General features: G+C 34.9%; 1 protein-coding gene across 16 annotated transcripts in view; it reads left to right on the forward strand.

Moving 5' to 3' along the window:
* CSNK1G3 (casein kinase 1 gamma 3) overlaps nucleotides 1-21813 on the forward strand; it is a 104789-nt gene that overhangs the window by 53032 nt on the left and 29944 nt on the right. For all 16 annotated transcript variants that reach the window (XM_016953707.4, XM_016953705.4, XM_016953706.4 and 13 more), the window contains 2 exons: nucleotides 8259-8407; nucleotides 10592-10826. In XM_016953707.4, coding sequence (XP_016809196.1) covers nucleotides 8259-8407; nucleotides 10592-10826 — 384 coding nt within the window. The remainder of the gene's footprint in view (nucleotides 1-8258; nucleotides 8408-10591; nucleotides 10827-21813) is intronic.

Consider the following 21813-nt stretch of genomic DNA (forward strand, 5'->3'; position numbering starts at 1 on the left):
TCTACATATTTTGCAAATGTTTTTAATGTCTGGCTTAACAGTAAACAGCTAGATTCCCATATCTTCTGCATTTAATATATTGTGATAACACAAGTCCCATAGTCTCTGGAATGAGAGTGAAAAAAACATATTTATGTTATTACAAAATAATTTTGATATTACTGACTTCCTGCAAGGGTCTCACGGACCATCCCTGTCCTCAAGAGCTTCAGGCCACATGTTGAAAACTGTTGACCTAGGAGTATAAGCATTTGTGCTAAAGGTTAAGAATGCCTTAATGCAAAATTACCCTAAAAGAAAGATAGGGTGATACTGTGTGATAATTCTGTACTTAGCATTTCTAGCCACAATTTAGGTTTTCTTAATCAGAGCTGTTTAAATTAAATCAGGAAGTTTAAATTTCCTAATAAGTTTGTTAGTACTTTTGTTCTAATTCTTCTTATTTGTATTAGGCTGTTCTTGTGTTGCTATAAAGAAATGCTGGAGGCTGGGTAATTTATAAGAAAAGAGGTTTAGTTGGCTCACGGTTCTGTAGGCTGTATAGGAAGCATGGTGCCAGGCATCTGTTCAGCTTCTGGTAAGGCCTCAGGAAGTGTACAATCATGGCAGAAGGCAAGGGGAAGCCAGTTATCATGTGGAGAGAGTGGGAGCAAGAGAGAGAGAAAGTGAAGGGGAGGTGCAAACACACTTTTAAACCAAATCTCATAAGAACTCAAAATCATGAGAACAGCACAAACCCATGAGGGATCTGCCCCATTGACCCAGTTAACTCCCAGCAGGCCCCACCTTCAACACTGAGGATTATAACTCAACGTAAGATTTAGAGGGGACAACACCCAAACTATATCACTATTTTACATTTTACATGAAGAATTCTAGACCTGAAAATGGATCATGATATTACTGTGAAATGGATCATGATATTATTTCCTTAATGGTCTACTTAACTCATACTTATCTGTAAGGAACTGAAGTATTTAAAAACTTGACACAAAGTACCAAGCAGTCTTTAATAGTTCCTGTGTATTACTGTTGTGTGACCTAATTTTGTTTTGTCACTTAAAGGAGGGAATACCAACATATAAAATGAGATATTTAATGAAGTGAATTTTGGGGGAGTGAGGGTGAGATTGTATTTTCAAATATGTGAATTTTGTATTCATACTCCTTGAGCTTTTCTTGGGAAAAAATAAACTTCTCTTGAAAAGTAAAGATATTGGAAATTATCAGATGTAACTTTCATGAATTCACAGTGGATAGCTTTTTATATTAGTATCAAATAAAAATAATTTTAGAACCACTGGAATGGGTGGAGTAAGATTTTATAATTGAAAATTCACCAGGTGTAAGAACAAACCTTTCTGAGCCTGTCGTGCCCTCTTTTTCCTTACCTCTCCCATTTCTAAAAAATCTCTACCTTGTGATCTAACCTACCATTTACGTTGCTGTGGTGGTTTTGGTTTGTTTTTGCTTAGGGTATACCCTGCCTCAACCTCTGTTTGTTAATTGCAATTCTTCTTAACTCTTAAAAATTTAAGTTGTTTGCTCAGTGATTAAAAAAACTGTCCAGACTTGTTCTGGGAAATAAAATTATAGTTTGGTGTAAATATCATTTTAAGTTTTTCTTTGTGGTCCTAGAATCTTTAAAGTAAGCACTTTTTTTCCTGATTGCAAAAATAGCATACGTTTGTAATAAAAATTAGGAAAAGTTTAAAAAAAAAAAGTGAAGGTAGAAATCACCAGTGCTTCCAGTAATGTTAGCTTTCTGCTTTTTTCTTGTGTTATCTTTTCTATTAGTATGTATGTTTAATGATTGTATTAGTCCGTTTTCTTGCTGCTGATAAATTGCCCCGAGGCGGGGCAATTTACAAAAGAAAGAGGTTTATTAGACTTAACAGTTCCATGTGGCTGGGGAGGCCTCACAATCATGGGGGAAGGTGAAAGGCACATCTCACTGGCAGACAAGAGCTTGTGCAGGCAAACTCCCATTTTTAAAGCCATCAGATCTTTTCAGACTCATTCACTATTATGAGAACAGTACAGGAAAGACCCAGTCCCATAATTCAGTCACCTCCCACTGGGTTCCTCCCACCACATGTGGAATTGTGGGAGTTACGATTCAAGATGAGATTTGGGTGGGGTCACAGCCAAACCATATCAGTGACTCATTAGAAATATTTTATTTTAAGGCCAGGCGTGGTGGCTCACACCTGTAATCCCAGCACTTTGGGAGGCTGAGGTGGGTGGATCACTTGAGGTCTGGAGTTTGAGACCATCCTGGCCAACATAGGGAAACCCTGTCTCTACTAAAAATACAATAAAAAGATTAGCTGGGCATGGTGGCAGGTGCCTATAATCCCAGCTATTTTGGGAGGCTGAGGCAGGAGAATCACTTGAACCGTGAAGTGGAGGTTGTGGTGAGCTGAGATCGCACAACTGTATTCCAGCCTGGGCAATAGAGTGAGACTCCATTTTTTAAAAAAAATTTTAAAAGTAATACATGGTTTAAAACAACAAAAATTTTAATCAGCAGTATTATAAGAAGTAAGTAATAAAAGTTTGTCTTTCACAGTTATCGCCAAAGATAGTCAAAGGCTGTATTATATTCCGTAATATGGGTATGACATATTAGGTTGGTGCAAACATAATTGCAGTTTTGGGCTGTGAATTTTAAATCATTATGACTGGTCTCAAGCACATCTTTATTAATCAAAATAGGAACCATTACAGTCAACACATTTTTGCCAATAAGAAATAAGTGTTTATTCGTGTAGCATAAAAATTAGTGCTTCGGGATTTGATGAACTCTTGGAAAGCATTTTTACTGCATCTTGCTGGTTGTGGAAACGTTTTCCCTGCAAAAGGTTGTCAAGATGATTGAAGAAGTAGTAGTTGGTTGGCAAGAGGTCAGGTGAATATGGCAGATGAGGCAAAACTTCATAGCCCAATTTGTTCAACTTTTGAAGCATTGGTTGTGCAATGTGCGGTCGGTGTTGTGGTGGAGATGAATTGGGTCCTTTCTGTTGATCAATGCCAGCTGCAGGCGTTGCAGTTTTCGGTGCATCTCATTGATTTGCTGAGGATACTTCTCAGATGTAATGGTTTCGCTGGGATTCAGAAAGCTGCAGTGGATCAGACCAGCAGCCGACCACCAGACGTGACTATGACCTTTTTTTGGTGCAAGTTTGGCTCTGGGAAGTGCTTTGGAGCTTCTTCTCGGTCCAACCACTGGGCTGGTTGTCACCGGTTGTCATGTAAAATCCACTCTTTGTCTCACATCACAATCCGATTGAGAAATGGTTCATTGTTGTTGTGTAAAATAAGAGAAGATGACACTTCAAAATGATGTTTTTTTAAAAAATGTTTGCTCAGCTCATGAGGCACCCACTAATCGAGCTTTTTCACCTTTCCAATTTGCTTCAAATGCTGAACGACCATAGAAAGGTCGACATTGAGTTCTTTGGCAACTTCTTGTGTAGTTTTAAGAGGATCAGCTTTGATGATTGCCCTCAGTTGGTCATTGTCAGCCTCTGATGGCCAACCACTATGCTCCTCATCTTCAAGGCTCTTGTCTCCTTTGTAAAACTTCTTGAACTGCCACTGCACTCTATGTTTGTTAGCAGTTCCTGGGCCAAATGCATTGCTGATGTTGCATGTTGTTTCCACTGCTATATACGACCCATTTTTGAACTCGAATAAGAAAATCACTCAGATTTGCTTTTTGTCTAACATCATTTCCATAGTCTAAAGTAAATTTAAAATAAACAGCAAGTAATAAGTCATTAGCAAAAATACATAAAGAGAGAAACACGCATTAAAATGATGTATAACATGACGACATTTAAGAATGTATTCCAGTATCAAACAGCAATTTGCAACAATGCAAAAACTGCAATTACATTTGCACCAAGCTAATAGTTTGTTTAATTAGCTTAGAGTTGGTGGATTTTTAGGTAGCTGCCAACTCTTTTTGTAACTGTAACAAACAATGAAGCTTGAACATGATTATATGCATACTTATGCTTGCTTTGAAAATGATAGGGTAATTTTCCTCCAAAAGCAAAAGGATAGAGTAATTTTCCTTCAAAAACAAAAGGATAGGGTAATTTTCCTCCAAAAATTTGCTGCTTTCTATTCTCATCAATGTTTTAACACACAACTTTGTCAGTCTTGACTAATTAATTTTTAAATTATGAATATGCCTTTGAAACTACACCAAAATTTGACAAGTCATCATTTCTTAAAGGTCAGTTACAATGTAGAGTATAGAAATCATACCAAAAAACTTTTTCTACTCTCATACATTAAAATCCATTGTAGTTTGAATGAACCATTTCTGACTACATGCATTGTCTTTTGGAGGACACTGGTTCATTGAGTTATGCATGTATTTCAAATACTAACACATTTCACTACCCAACATTAAATCATAATAGCTAATATCACCACAATTTCATCAGAACAAGCTTTTAAGTATTGGAAAACTGTCAAGGTCATCATAGCATATAAAAATTTTTACAAAATTCAAATTGCTTGAAAGCTTTAATTTTATTATTGGTAATAAATGTCAGTTTTTCTTGAAGTAAGAGTCTCTTCATTCATTCTTGAGAATGCTTTTTATTTATTTATTTGTTTTGCTTCATTGTACTCTTGAATAGAAAAGTTAAAAGTGGATGTTCTTGTCTTGCTCTCAGTCATTAATGGAAAGCATTCAATCTTTCACCATTGAATGTGATGTTAGTTGGTAGCTTTTCCTAGATTCCCTTTATCAGATTTAGAAACCTTCTATTCCAAATTTTTGAGTGTTAAATCAGATGCTTTCTTAGCACCCATTAAGATAATCTTAAGGTTTTTGCCATTTCTTCTATTATTATGGTGAATTATATTGGTGGATTTTTGAATATTAACCCAACTTTGTATTCCTGGATTAAAACATTCTTAGCATGGTTTCTCATTCACTTATGTATCCGTAATGCCCAACCCAGTCCCATAAAGATATAGTATATGTTCAGTAAGTATTTGTTCAATTAATTAAGACAGTGAAATTCCCTAAATGGTTTTCCTGTTTTGGAAACTGTTGAAAACTTTTGAAAAAACCAGTCATTTTATAAACCAAAACATACTGCTATCTATCTTATTCAGAAGTCATTTCTCAACAACGTTAACTATTGGGAATATAGATGGTGATTCAGAAGGAAGTAGAGAACGTTTTGACAGTCCTTTCTTTTTTTTTTTTTCTTTTTGAAACAGAGTCTTGCTGTGTCAGCCAGGCTGGAGTGCAGTGGCGCGATCTTGGCTCACTGCAACCTCCACCTCCTGGGTTCAAGCAGTTCTCCTGCCTCAGCCTCCCAAGTAGCTGGCATTACAGGCACACGCCACCATGCCTGGCTAACTGTTTTGTATTTTTATTAGAGATGGGGTTTCACCATGTGGGCCAGGCTGGTTTCGAACTCCTGACCTCAAGTGACCCACCGGCCTCAGCCTCCCAAAGTCCTGGGATTACAGGCATGAGCTACCACGCCCAGCCGACAGTCCTTTCATTGAAGAAGTTCAAAACCTTTTTATTTTTACATTTTTTATATAGTTCTAACAAGCTTTGATCTGGTTTCCATGCACCCTGCATATCAGAAGTAACAAACTGGAGTGGAATAAGTTATTAGAGATTGTTAAATTGAGAGGATGTAAATTAACAACTTTCAGTGGCAGAGAGGGGGAAAAAGCATTATGGAAAGAATTTTCAAAGCTTAGTAGCTGAGAGCTATCGATGTTGTGGTAGCTGAGAGCTGTCTGTAAATCTTAATTGCATCTCCAGTTTCTTAATGTATATAGCATTGTAAAAGCAGGATTTTAGAGTTGGAATAAACTTAACAAGCCTCTCATTCCCTGTTTCTGAACCTTTTCTCCACCTTTACACATGTGAGGGGTAGATATGACAAATACATCTAAGAGTGGCTGTGGTAGGAGTGTCTTTGATTCCCAGTAGCAAGAGGAGATGGGACAAGCGTGTGTGATGTGTGTGTGTTTGCAGGGGGTGGTGATATATACACATTGGGGTGTATCAGAATCTCTGTTTCTGGGGAGGGCACCATGTATGCAGTTTGAATTTGTATCCATTCCTGCTATGATTACACTATCTTTTTTTGTTTGTTTGTTTTCTTTTGTTTTGTTTTTTTGAGAAGGAGTCTTGCTCTGTCGCCCAGGCTGGAGTGCAGTGGTGCAATCCCGGCTCACCGCAATCTCCGCCTCCTGGGTTCAAGCGATTCTCCTACCTCAGCCTCCCGAGTAGCTGGGACTACAGTGATTACACTAGCTTACATTCCCACCTGCAGATGTTCTGCTGCCTCACTCATATTCATATCTGAGAAATACTTGTCTCATCCAAATCACTAATATTATAATAGATAAGTAAACTGAGGCCCACTTGAGAGGTTGAATGACAAGCTAGCCACACAGCTGATGAATATTAGGTTAGACTAAGAATGTAGTTTTCTTGGTTTTTAGTTCAGTGTTTTCTGTTCTGTCCTGCAATGATTTATATTCAAAATAATAGGGTAAATAATAATAATGTTATATTTAAAAAACGTTTTATTAAAAAGAATGAGAAGTTTTCATTAGATTTGCTTTCTCTTTCAATATACTGAAAAAATCACTTGGAAGTAAAACTGAGACATTTGTGGTGGAAGAAGTTCATTTTTTCATGCTAATAGATAAATGCAGTGTTAAGTGTCAAACTAAATAATAGGGAGACTGTCTAAAAGAAAATTATAGTTATTTAGGAGTGGGCATTACAATGGGAATATATGTGAGTATATTCAGGGAGGTAAAGGAAGACAAGAGTTTTTAAAGGAAAAATGAGGAGGGTCACATAAGTTGTTTTGAGAGAGTTACCCTTGGCTACAAGGATCATTAACAAGAATGGCCTCAGTCCGAAGTTGGGCAGGCATTCCTGGGCAGATGTCCTCGCAGAGTAATTTTTTGTAAAGTTGTGGTGGCTTTTGTTCCAGGTTGTGGTTTTTGCAGTCTTTTGTGGTAGTTCTTCTTATCAGGCATATATATATATATGTGTGAGAACCCTCCCTTCATCTCCTTCCCTAGCTCTGTTTGTCAGGGTTTTAATACAAGTGACTCTGTTTTGATTCTGACAACTTCCATATAAAGTAAATTGATCACTTACATTTCAGTTTATTGGGAGTCTGTTAGTTCTGAAAATAAAATACAGATGACTTCATATTTGGAGTTTGTATTATTCAGACTTCATATTTGGAGTTTGTATTATTCTACATAGCTTCATAATGAATTATTACTATCTCTTACTGGCTTAAGATGAAAGACTTTATTATCTCACAGTTTCTATGGGTCAGGAATACGGGCATGGCTTAGCTGGGTCTTCTGTTTAGAGTCTTACCATGTGGAAATTAAGGTGTAAGCCTGGACCGCAATCTTACATGAGCCTCAGTGCTCTCTTCCAAGTTCACTGATTCTTGTCAGAATTCAATTCCTCATGGCAATAGAACTGTGGCCCTTACTTCCTCGAGGATTCCTATCTGGCATGTGGCTCCCTCCACTGCATGGTGGTTTGCTACTTTAAGGCCAGCAGGAGAGTTTCTCTGCTGTTTCCAATATCTCTGACTTCTAGACTGTCTTTTTAAAGTCTCACCTGAATAGGTCAGGTGCACCAGGATTCTCTTCCTTCTGATCAACTTACAGTCAACTGATAGGAGCCTTAATTACATTTGCCATATAAGTTAGCCTGGTCACAATAGTGAGATCCCAGGAATCATGCTCACATTCAAAGGGAGGGGTTTATACAAGGTGTATAAGCCAGAAGATGGGAATCTTGACAGTGGTGATCTTAGCAGTATGCCTATCACATGGTTATTAAAGCCAGTAGTGACTCTCTTTTCAGTAGAAGTGGAATCTCTCCTATGTGCTAAGCCTTTCTCCAGGCCATGGAAATATAAAGCTAAAAAGCCCAGCTTTTGTCCAGTAATAAGGTGGTAGAGAGAAACAATGAAGTACTGTTTATAATGTAATTCAGTCATGCAGCTGCAATAGAGGTGTATCCAGGCTACAATGTGAACATCAAAGAGAAGGTATTGGGAGGTTGGGAGGTTTGGTCAGGAAAAGTATGTATCTGGAAAAAATGATAGTACTGCTTTAGTTCTTGAAACTATAAAATTTTAAATATCAGTTTTTAAGAGGAAAACCTTAGTATTTAAGATGATGAAATTATTAAATGAGTATTTCTTTTCCCCCAGATGGTATACCTCAAGTTTACTATTTCGGCCCTTGTGGTAAATACAATGCTATGGTGCTGGAACTGCTGGGACCTAGTTTGGAAGACTTGTTTGACTTGTGTGACAGAACATTTTCTCTTAAAACAGTTCTCATGATAGCTATACAACTGGTAAGTAAAATAAGGTATTTGAAGTTGTTTGAACAATTACATGGTTGTTGGTCACAAATTCATATTAAAAGTTTGAAGTTCTGTGATATTGTCTTACAGAGCATTTGACCTAATACAAATGTTTCTACTTTTCATGTTGTCTTTCTGGGATCCATGTAACTTAAAATAACTGAGTCAAGTATATTTTATTTGTATAAAAACTAATAATTACTCTAAGATCAAAATGCTCAGTTTGCAAATTAAGTTGTTGCTAGCCATTTCTTCATATAAAAGATGATTACTTCAAAAGAGAACCCTCAGAAACATAGATTTTTTTTTTTTTGAGACGGAGTCTTGCTTTGTTGTCCAGGCCGGAGAGCAGTGGCGAGATCTTGGCTCACTGCAACCTCCGCCTCCCGGGTTCAAGCAATTCTCCTGCCTCAGCCTCCCGAGTAGCTGGGACAACAGGTGCATGCCACTACACCCGACCAACTTTTTGTATTTTTTGTAGAGACAGGGTTTCACCATGTTAGTCAGGATGGTCTCGATCTCCTGACCTTGTGATCCGCCCGCCTTGGCCTTCCAAAGTTCTGGGATTACAGGCGTGAGCCACCGTGCCTGGCCAGAAACATGGATTCTTAATTTTGGTAATAGACTTTATGACCTGGAAAAACAAGAGGCAGACTAATGAGAGAGTCTTGATAAACTACTTAGATTTCAGGGAATCTGTTGGGTAACAATTAGAGAGTGATTTTAAGGCAGTTTCGAAATACATGCCAATAGAAGTGTGCTGCAGAAGTCTTAAAATTGTTTTTATTCATTGACTCATTAATTCTACAAATTTATCCTATGGATGTTTTCATAGGTACTTAAAGCTTTATATGAAAGGATGTTTATAATAAAAAAAGGAGAAGCAACCCAAATATGCAGAAATAACAGGGTTAGTTGAATAAATTAATATCCAGAGGAAAATATGCAGCTGTTAAAAAGTGCATATTAAAGATTGTTTTATAGGCTAGGTGTGGTGGCTTGTGCCTGTAATCCCAGCACTTTGGGGAGGCTGAGGCTAGAGGATCACTTGAGCCCAGGAGTTCAAGATCAATCTGGGCAACATAGTGTGACTCTGTCTCTACAAAAATAAAAATAAAATAAAAAAATAAGCCAGGTGTGGTGGTGTGCTTGTGTAGTCCCAACTGCTGAGGAGGTTGAGGCAAGAGGATTGCTTGAGCCCGGAGGTTAAAGGTTGAAGCTGCAATGAGCTATGCGTTCCATCCTGGGTGGCAGAGTGAGACCCTGTCCCCGCCCCCACACACAAAACATCAAAAAACCAAACAACTGCCCCCAAACAAAACAAAGAATATTTCATGACCTTGCAAATGCTCATATCATTAATTAAGAATATATAGACATAGAATATTGTACATTATATGCTGCAAAGTTTGTTAAACAAACTAGAATGGCCTGTGTAACCGTATGTTTACATTGCATTGTTAACCATGATTATCACTAAATGAAGCAGTTTTATTTTCTTATTTGTAATACTCTATTTTATGACAGTTTGTACAATGAACATTGAGAATCTGTAAAATAATTAACAAAAATGAGCTATATTATTAATATTAGAGTTGGATTTCAGACTTTTCTAGCTTTATGATCTTTCTAGCTTCAAGATTAATCATTTTTAAATGTTTAATACCTAGGAAAAAGTAAAGGAAACATGTTATGAAAAAGAAAAAGATACTGAATAGTGCTGTTGTTTTTACTTAATAGTTTAGACTCTTAAGTTTCTTTAATATACTTGTAAAAGTTGCTTGGTTATTGAACTGATAAGGAAGACTATATTGCAATGTTTTGCATATGTCTGCTTATACTTTTGGGTTCAAGGTCTTATATCAATGTGGCTTTTTGATTTTATGAAGTAGCATCCTCTGAAAGTGTTCATTGAATCAGGCTTACTGATATGAAAGGAATTCATAAAATTCAAATACTCTCGTTTAGCAGTGACCATAACAGTAAAGGCAAAGATTTTAAATTGCAATTTGCTATGTGAAGAATGATAGGCTGACATCATTTTACTTTTAAAGGGTTGAAACAATTTCTGATTTATTTCTTTTGTATGTTTTCATTCTGTCTTGCCTTTATCATACTTGCTTAGGCTAGTCAAAGCCCAAAATAAAACTTCTTTTCTTTTTTTCTTAAACCAAGATTTCTCGCATGGAATATGTCCATTCAAAGAACTTGATATACAGAGATGTAAAACCTGAGAACTTCTTAATAGGACGACCAGGAAACAAAACCCAGCAAGTTATTCACATTATAGATTTTGGTTTGGCAAAGGAATATATTGATCCGGAGACAAAGAAACACATACCATACAGAGAACACAAGAGCCTTACAGGAACAGCTAGATATATGAGCATAAACACACATTTAGGAAAAGGTATGTGTACCTTTCGTAAGTATGGAAGTTTGAATTTAGCAGCTGTGCTAACACTGTGAGTTTTTATTTGTTATGGTTCAGTTTTTGCAGATTATGATAGCTTTTATTATAATTTTCATTTACCACATCTACCTAGAGTTTACTTTCACTTATATTTTAATAAAACTCTTTGAAAGTAAGTTACTGTAGAGTAAATGAGTGACAGCTATCTTTACATTCACTGTATTTTTTGTATTTATATAACTTGAAGTGTTCAACTTTGATACAGTTATGGGGATGCATTTAATTATTTCTCTTACAAAATATGAGAGAATACCAAATTTTAACTGAATTCAGTGCATGTGGAAATTTTGGATTGAGACCATAGCTCTCCAATATGGCTAGCCACAGAAATAGCAACTAGCCTAATAAGTATAATGCCAACAGCATATACCTTAGAGGTGGGCAGAGCTGGCTTACCTGTATGCTAACTATGACTTCGGACAAGTTTAACCTTTTTAAGGGGTTTCTTATTGGTAGAAAGAGTAAAACAATATCAACTTCACAGGATTTTTTATAGCATTCTTCCTTCACCCAGGTTCATATTTATCGTATCCCTTAAATCATTTTCATCTGGAACAGTTCCTCAGTCGTTCATTATGGCTCATGACCTGAATATTTTTTAGGAGCACAGGCTATTTTATAGGATATCTCCAATTTGGGTCTGTTATTTCTTTTTGACTAGATTTGGGTAGGCATTTTGACCACACATATCACAGAAGTGATGTGTTCTTAGTGCATCATGTTGGGATCACTTGCTTGGATGATATCTGCCAAATTTCTCTACTGAAAAGTTTCTTGTAGTTAGATTTTGGGATTATGTAAACGTGTTGTTCCTCATCAGATTTTTGCCCTCTAGATTTAGCATCCATTGATGATTTTCTAACTCCATTATTTCTAATATTTACATTTCCTTATTTGTCAGTTGATATTCTAATGTCAGCAGAAGCTTTACCTTCTCCCCCAGTTATTGACTTAACATCTATATGAACTTATTAATTCTTATCTTATTTAATGTAATGTATTGAATGCATTATCATTATTTATTTTGATAGCCAAAGGGTTCCAGATTTGGCCACCGGTTGCTCCTTCAAGCTGGCTTCTCTGTCCTTTTGACATGTTCTCATGAATCTTTGAGTACTTTCTTTCTTTTGGTGCAGCAAGTCCTTATAAACAAACTCATCTTGCAGTTTCTCTTCTGCAGCCCCATAATCAGTCCTTTTCTCCAAGAAGTTCTGAATCCTTTTATTGGATAATGGTATTTAGAAACCAAGATTTGGCCACTGGATATGCTCATTACTGTGGTATGTTGTTACTGCCAGGCCCTTTCTGCAGCAGAACTAGGAAATGTTTGTGCATATATGTATATACGTACACACATAGAAATATGCCTACATATATACATATATATACACACACACACAGACATACGTTAATATCTGTTAAAAATTTTGAGTTTATACTGATACACTTTTAATTTCAGTCTGTCAGTACAAAATAGTATTTCCCTTTTCTATATTTGTAATTCCCATCCCTTTTCCATATTTGTATCTTTTTTTTTTAACAGTGAGAAATCTGGCTATCGCTACTTACAATATATTTACTTGTTTTTAAAAGCTGAGGATACTCAGAAAGTAGTTTCATATTGCCAAATGATACCACTTTATATAGCAAGTCTAATAGAATTATAACATTTGTAATTCTTATTTTATTGAAGAGTTTTTTTTTATTGAAGTAAAATTTACATTGGGTAAAATATACAACATTTGATTATATAATTTGTGAGTATTGATGAATGTGCATACTACGTAACCCACACACTATCAAGATTTAGAACACCATCATTATCCTATAGACTTCCATTTTACCCATCTTAGTCATTCCCCTCCTTTTCTAGAAGTAATCACTGATCTGATTTCTATCACAACAGATGAGTTTTGCTGATTCTATTACTTAATATAAATAGAACCATCCAACTTCTTTTGGTTGGTATAATGTCTTTAAGATTCATTTATGTTGTTGCAAGTATCAGTAGTTTATTCTTTTTTAATGCTAAGTAATATTCCATTGCATAAACATATCACAAACTGCTTATCCATTTGAATGTTGATGGATATTTGGATTAAGTTTTTGACTTATCAATAAAACTTGTATAATATTCTTACAAATCTTTTTGTGGGCATATTTTTCAGTTTGGTCCTATGGCAGGTATTATTTAACTTTATAAGAAACTGCCTGTCTGTTCTCAGGAGTGTTCATACCTTTTTTTATTTCCACCAGTAATGAATGAGAATTTTGTTTGTTTCATATTCTTGACAACATTTACAGTTGTCAGTCTTTTTCATTGTAGCTATTCTAGTGGCCAAGGGGTAGTCTTTTAATTCCTTGTGATTATTGTTTCTGAGATCTGTTTCATGTATTTATTGGCTATTTGTATATCTTCTTTTGAAAAGTGTGTGTCATTTCATTGTTAATTTACAGAGTTCTTTATATACTCTGGGTATAATTATTTTGTCATATATATGCATTGTGAGTAATTTCTTTCAGTCTTTGCTTGCCTATTCATTTTCTTAATGATATCTTTTGATGAGCAGAACTGTTAAATATTTTTGAAGTCTAGTTTATCAGTTTTTTTGTTTATGGTTATTGCCTTTTGAATTCTAACAAATCTTTACCTTCATGTAATAAGGTAAACAAATCTTTACCTTCATTACATTTTATGCTTTCTTCTAGAAGCTTTATAGTTTTAGCCTTTTATATCTGTGCTCCATCAGAATTGATTTTTTATATGGTGTGAGATAGGGGTTGAGGTTCTTTCTATGATATTGTATTCTTTCTTATTGAATTACCTTAGTGTGTTTCTTAAAAAGTCAATTCTAGATTATATTTGCCACATTCAGTATTCATATCAGAGAAAGTACAAACTTAATTATCTGCTTTTAGATATTATTCTGCTTTCAGATGCTATTAGACATCTTACAACAGATAGACAGAAATGTGAACCAATCAGTATATATCCATCACTGCTGCTCAAAAGTACCTTCAAATATACAATCACAGATTTGGACAGAATCTTGGAGGTCGTCTAATCCAACTTTCAGATCCTGATCTTAGCTTTTCCTCTAAACATTCTCCCCAGCTTTAGCTACTCTATAGAGCATGTCCCTGCTCTGCCTCTCAATCATAATTCAATAGGATGTGGCATCTTTCCTAATAGCTGACCTGACGGTAGGCTTATGGTATTTTTTTCTTTTCAGACATCTGAAATGCCTGAAAAATGTAAATTTGCTGTTTTTTTTTTTTTTTAAGAAAAGTAAGTTTCAAATATTTAAAATTATGAAACACAAGTTTTATTCAGTTAATATGTTCAGGGAGTAGCTTTCAATAGCTGACTTTCCTGGTAGACTTAAAAATATGATTGGGTAGCTATACAACTTTTGGGGTTGTGACTTCAATTAAAACCAGGCACACCTATATTTATTTACATGTTCAGTGTCTGTGAGAAATTTTCATTTTACGGGAGTTGTTAACAGACTATTTTATAACAACTAACAAAGGTTCACCACTATTTTATTGTGAGACATGAAGTCACAACTTCCTTAGGGCCTAGTGTTCCTTATCTGAACAATGGTAAATGTAACAGCATTCTATTTGTAGAAATGGCGAAGTGAGTGTGATATGTTTGTCATTGTTAGGAAAAGTCATCAGTACCTGGGAAATGAGATTGAACTATTATAATAATCTCTCTTTACTCCTCTTTCAGGAATAAAATAAAAATGTATTTATTTGGCAGGTATAGCAAACAACGAATGCTTAATGTTTACTTTTCCCCATTTATAAACACTCTGCTTCTCAGTTTTCATGTAAAACTCAGGAGTAGGTGGGTAATATTAACAGATAAAAAATTTTGTTTCTAAGTTTACATGAATTCCTATTTAAAAAATTAAGAGTAAGGTAATATGAGTTTGGATGCTGAGGAATTAAAGCATTTGGCAAATTGCGATGCCTTTGGATATGGAATACATAGTGGTGTTTTAAGTTTAGAGTACTTGGTTTTGTGAGAAGTCAGGAAGAGATAAAGAAGGAAAAGGAGCAGAGAAAACATGACCTTTTAATGTGATTTTAATTTGTGCATATCTTATTTCTGCCCTCCCTGCTTTGCCTGGATCTTGGTGATTACTTTTAAAGCCTTATTCATTCACCCATCTTTCCATCCATTCATTCATTCTTAGGCACTCAAGGACTTCTTGCTCACATGAACTTTTCAAAATAGAGAGTTTGGTCAAAGGAACATTATATGGGTTTGTAAGTATTTTTCCTTTTTGGAGACTGACACTATCTTAGACTTAAAAAGGAAAAAGATGTTCCTAATATAATAATATAGAAGAATAGTGTAAAATCACATAATAGGAATTAACATTTTATTCTTGTAGTATCTGTTGATCTTAACTAGGTTATTTATGTTCAGAAGGCAGACGTTGCAGTTCACATTTATACCTTTCTTATAGCTGCTTAAGTCTCTGTCCAAGATGCAGTCTTGATAAAGCTTTGTGTTACAGATGTGGATTTCCATGTGTCCTTGCATGAAAACTTTCTTTAGTGTTGTCATATTGAATTGTTACTTTTGTGTCACATCTGATCAAGTGTCTGCTTTTTAATATCTTTTTAAAGACTTTTGTCAGCTGCCTTGAACCTCATAATCTTCCTTTGGATGACTATTTTTCCCTTTTATGTCTTCTCTTGTTGAAGTCATTTGATATTAAGTAAATAATGTCTATTTCTCTTTGGTGAGTAGCCTTGAAATAAAAATCAAATCTTTTATTTTTAAATTTTTATTGATTATTCAAGAATAAAAAAACTAGGATTTGAGGGATAAGTTGGGAGTTGCTTTGTAAGTGTTAATAGAAGAATGATGTTTCAAGCTTCTAAGTGGTAAGTTCTCTGAATAGGAGAGAAGGAACCACAGAATTATGGTGTTCCAAAAATGCCTTCTTTCTCTGCTATCATTCTGTGGTGTGATTCATATAATTTAATTTCTAGGTTAATTGTCCCAGTTTCTGAGGCCTGCTCTTTAAGCTGCTCACACAGCTTTTTTGCAGTTTAAAAACATGTATTTACATTTTATAATTATATTTTAACAGTTTAAAATGTATTACATAATTTTTTGTTAGAGTATAATGAACATAATTGATATTTTCTTGATGTTTCAGGGTATAGTTTTTTTATATGATTACTATTATATAGCAATATTCTCAAGATCAGTTGGAGAAGGTTAGGATGGATATCTTTATCTAAGTAAATTTGGAGACAATTTTATTTATACTTTGTAATAGATTCTCTTTTTGTTTTTTGGGTTTTTTTTTTTTTTTTTTTTTTTTTGGCCTTCGCCTGTGTTGTGCCTTACTTTTTGATAGTGTGTGTAGTATAGCTACTGCTGGCAACACTTTGCTTTTCTCTACCTTTGATTTACTTCTTTTGACCTTGTCACCAAACTTACAAGAATTATGTCTAAATTAAGAGAACTAGATTTCAAGAGAACTTTAGGAATTAAGTGAATGCATGTACTGGGTTCAGTTGCACAGAAAACTTTTTCTAAGTTTTGTTTATATTACTAGATTAGGTGTTTAGATTAGTGAACTGTTCCTGTGTATTGTCTTGCATAATTGTGTTTTGTTCTTTTCCTTTTTAGGTTTGTTTTCTCTTTAAAAAAAAAAAAATCCTTGTTATATAATTTTGAAAACTGAGCTCAGTGAATCTTGAGGAAGATGTATTTTTGTTTTTTTTAGGGTAGTGCCAACTAAAGTAACTTTTAATATTTAAGAAGGAAATATAGTGAACCTTTTCTTCCTTGTAGTAGATAATTTTTATCTTTTTTTTACTCATAAGAAATGATTTAAACTTTATTCAGGGAGAATTTTTGTTGTTTGAGCTGTCTTCTTTGTCTTCTCATGTCTGTACTTAGCTTAGCCAGCATGTCTTTTGGCCTCATTGTTTTTCATTATGGTAGAAAATGCAGTAGTAAGTTTATTTTTGCAAATATATGCATGTATTATAGAAAACTTCCTGCTTCTGTGTGAGGCATCGATAAATTTGAGTTAACGAAAAAGGGAATTTTTTTTGTTGAAAATTGAATTGAAATTTCATTTGAAATGGAAATAGTGCTAGGCAAGTGAGGAATGAAATCTGATTTAAAAAAAGAAAAATAAATAATGTTGAGATATAAGAGTAGAATTTTTAAATAGAAAAGCATTGCAGAAGGTTTCCAATCAACATTGATTAAGTGATGAAATGCTTTCCAAAATGAAAAAAATGCAGACAAGTGGGCTGAAATCTTGCCCTCCACTTATTAGGTACCTAGTTTTGAAGTAGTCGCTTAATCTTTCTGAGCTTTACTTTCCTTATTTGGGATTACAAATAACTGTTTTCAGTGTAGCTGTAATTTTGAAAGATAGTATATATGAAACATGGACACAGACTCTTAATACGTGTTGATTATTTTTTATGGTACATATAGTCTTGAAGAGGAAAATTTTAATTGACTCTTTATGTACCTTTTTAATTGGTTTCAAGACCTATTTAAAATAATCTTTAATGATACCTATTTTAAAGAAAAATAATCACTTTCTGGTTTCCTTAGGTGCTCATAGCAAGCGTTCTTATAATGATTCTTGGCCTTGTGGAAAAACATTTGCTTTCAAACAGGCCTTTGTAGTTAAGTGCTTTAAAAAATGTGAACAGGGTTTAATAAGGGCCAGATTACTGTTGGGAGATTTTTTTCATGTAAAAGAACTGTTAAAGACCCTAGGGGGTGTTCTTTAGTTACTGTGTTTCAAAGAGAAAGCCTTCCTGTGATTTCTGTAACTTACTACATGGTAAAATTTATTTCCAGATATGTCAGTTGGTGAAAGAACACAAAAAAAGGAATTATGCGGGTAAAGAGCATTTCAGACTGAGTTTCAGTAATAGATTTGTTTTACTAGCTAATATTTATGGCTTGAATTTTGAAATGCTTTGTGGGTTATGAGACTAATACTGTTCTCTGATAGAACCACGTAGGCGAGATCACCTTATGACCGTGGCTTATTGGCACTATGTGACTAAAGCTTCCCCTTGGATAGAATTCAAAGAGGAAGTGCCTTTTATATTGAGTTCCTCTCCTTAACAGAGCGTCTTACTGTAGGGCTCAGCATACTTTTACATGTATAGTATTTTAAGTTTTTTAAACTATATGCATATTATATATAGGTCTTGCATATACATTGATAAATGTATCCCTACATATTTCCTGTTTTTTAATGCTATTGTAAAGGTATTGGTTTTAAAATTCAATTTTCACTTGTTCATTGTAAGTATAGAAATCCAGTTTCTGTTTTTTTTTTTTTTTTTTTTTTTTTGAGACTGAGTTTTGCTCTTGTTGCCCAGGCTGGAGTGCAATGGTGCGATCTTGGCTCACCACAACCTCCGCCTCCCAGATTCAAGCGATTCTCCTGCCTCAGCCTCCTGAGTAGCTGAGATTACAGGCATGCGCCACCATGCCCAGCTAATTTTTTTTTTGTATTTTTAGTAGAGACAGGGTTTCTCCATGTTGGTCAGGCTGCTCTCGAACTCCCGACCTCAGGTGATCCGCCCGCCTCAGCCTCCCAAAGTGCTGGGATTACAGGCGTGAGCCACCGCGCCCGGCCCAGAAATCCAGTTGATTTTTATTTTTATTTTGTAGAGACAGGGTCTTGCTCTGTCACCCAGGCTGGAATGCAGTGGTGCAACCATGGCTCCCTGCAGTGTCATCCTCCTAGGCTCAAGGAATCCTCCCACCTCAGCCTCCCTAGTAACTGGGACTACAGGTGCATGCCAACACACCCAGCCACCAGCTAATTAAAAATTTTTTTTTTTTGTAAAGTTAGGGTTTCTCTATGTTGCCCAAGCTAGTCTTGAACTCCTGGTCTCAGGCTATCCACCTGGCTCGACCTCCCAAAAGTGCTGAGATTACAGGTGTGAGCCACCGAGCCTGGCCCCAGTTGATTTTTATGTATTAACCTTATATCCTGTAACCTTGCTAAAACTTACCTACTAGTTGTAATAGACCTTTTGTAGGTTATTTGGAGTTTTCTACATATACAATCCTGTTGTCTGCAAAGAGCAGTAGTTTTATTTCTTCATTTCCAATCTGAATATCTGTTAATTTTGTTTCTTTGCTTCTTTGTACTGGCAAGAACTTCCAGTACCATACTGAATAGAAAGGGTAAGAGTGGACATCTTTGTTCGTTCTTGATCTTAGGAGTGTCTTTTATCATTTAAGAATTATGTTAGTTGACATTTTTCGTAGTTGTTGTCAGGATGAAGTTGGCTTGTAATTCCTAGTTTGCTGAGATTTTTTTTTAAATCATTAATACGTGTTGGATTTTGTCAAGTACTTTTTCTGTATCTGAGATGACGATACGATTTATATTTTATTCTATTAATTTGGCGAATTACATTGATTGATTTTTAAAAGTTAAACCAAACCTACATTCCTAGAATGAACCTTACTTAGTCATGAGGTATTATCTTTTTAAGGATTTCATGTTTGTGTTTATGAGGAATATTTCTTATAGTTTCCTTTAATTGTAATGTCTTTATCTGTTGTTGGTAACAGGGTAATGCAGTGAGTTGGGAACTCTTCCAATCCTGGGTTTATGTAGAATTGGTATTATTCTTTAACTGTTTAATAGGATTCAGTAGGATGCTATCTGGATTGTATTTTGGGAAGTTTTTAAATAATAAATTTAATTTCTTTAATTGATGCAGAGCTATTCACATTTTCTTCTTGAGGCAGTTTTAGTTATTAGTAGCTTTCAAGATATTTGTCCATTTCATATAAGTTGTTTAATTTATTGGGTTGTTTCGTAGTATTCTTTTATCATTCTTTTAATATCTGTGGGATCTGTTCTGATGCCTCTTCTGTTTCTTCTGTTATTGGTAATTTGTGTTTCTTTCTTTTAGCCTGCTGAGAGGATTAATGATTTTATTGAACTTTCCAATCCAGCTTTTGTTTTCATTGGTTTTCATTACCGATTGTCCATTGGTCATTGATTTCCTCATCTGTCATTATTTTGTCCTTCTGTTTATTTTGGGTGGTATTGATATGAAGGCAGATACAGATAAGTTGGTCAGAATACAGAGTCTGAAATAGACTTATACATAGATGGTCGATTGATTTTTGAGAATGGTGCAAAAGCAACTCGAGGGGAAAGGATAGTTTTGCCAAGAAACTATATGAGAGTAGCTAGATATCAGTATTGAAAAAAATATATCTAAATCCTTACTCCACACCAAAAGCAAAAAAAAATTACTTCAAAATGAGTAATAGGTTTAAATGTAGGAACCATAACTATAAAATTTCTAGAAGAAAAAACAGGAGAAAATCTTTGTGATCTTGTGGGTAGAGATTTCCTAGATTGGACATCAAAAAGTATAGAAAATAAGAGGAAAAAACCCCTGATAAATTGGATTTCATCAAAATGTAAAATTTCTTTTAAACATACTCTTAAGAAAACAAAAAAATAGCAAGCTGTTTTCTTGAAGGGAAAAGGTATTGGCAAAACATATCTGAAAATAACTTGTGTCCAGAATATACAAGGAACTATTACAACTTTTTAATAAGACAATCCAATTTTTTAAACAGGCAAACACATGAAATAAAGTTCAATGTCAGTCACCAGTGAAATACAAATTAAATCAGTTAATCCATACTTTGAAGTTTGCTTTTCTGAAAGGATTTATTACTGCTTATACTTCATAGCCACTAGCATGGCTAAAATTTAAAAGACCATACAAAGGTTGGACAGGTTTGCAACTGAAACGCCCATACATTGCTGGTAGAAATGTGAAATGACACAACCCCTTTGGAAAATCGTATAGAAGTTTTTAATAAAGTTAAACCTATACTTACAACATCATGTAGCAATCCCCCTTCTAGATATTAACCCAACATAAATGAAAATGTATGTCAACATAGACTAGTACAAGAAGAATGTTCATAACACCTTTATTCACAATAGCCCCAAACTGGAACCTATTCAAATGTCTGTCAACAGATGAATAAACACATTGTAATGTACTACTCAGCATTAAAAAGTAATGAGCTATGGTTGCACATAGCAACATGGATAAATCCTGAAAACATAGTAAGTGCAAGAATTTGGACACGAATCTATACTGTATGATTCCATTCATGTGCACCTGTCTAATCTGTAGTGATGAAGGCAGATAAGTGGTTGCCTGAGGCTGATGCTATTGTGGGGGTTGGGGGAGAGTAATAGGCAAGAGACATTTTGGAGCATTAGAAATGCCTCTTGATTGTGGTGGTAGTTATGCAGGTGTGTTTGTTGTTAAAACTTACCAAACTATACCCTTAGGACTACGAGAATCTAATGAAGTAAAATTTTCATTATAAAAGTTATAACTAGTTTTTTTCATATTCTCATCCCCACTTTCATTAGTGGATGTAGATGGACTTTAAGGCCACTACTTATTTTGGAAAATTTGCTATTTTTAATAGCATATACTTACATTTTATAATAAAAAGTACAAGAAATAAAAAAACCTCTCCGTTATATCACATTTTTAGCGTGCGAAGTGGGAAGTTGAAATCTCTTCTCTAGTCTTCCAATCTTGTAGCCTTAATGACTGTCAATTTTGATGTATACTTCTGCAACTTGCAGTCTGGTGGAAGTATATATATTGATTAAATAAAAACACAAACATAGTATCTTTAAATCATAACAAGTGTTATTGAAAACAAGTGTATTAGTCTGTTTTCATGCTGCTGCTGCTGATAAAGTTATACCTGAGACTGGGCAATTTACAAAAGAAAGAGGTTTAATGGACTTACAGTTCCACATGGCTGGGGAGGCCTCACAGTCACGGCAGAAGGCAAGGAGGAGCAAGTCACATCTCGTGGATGCTGGCA

This window comes from Pan troglodytes, chromosome 4 (assembly GCF_028858775.2).
Source record: "Pan troglodytes isolate AG18354 chromosome 4, NHGRI_mPanTro3-v2.0_pri, whole genome shotgun sequence".
Classification (NCBI taxonomy): domain Eukaryota; kingdom Metazoa; phylum Chordata; class Mammalia; order Primates; family Hominidae; genus Pan; species Pan troglodytes.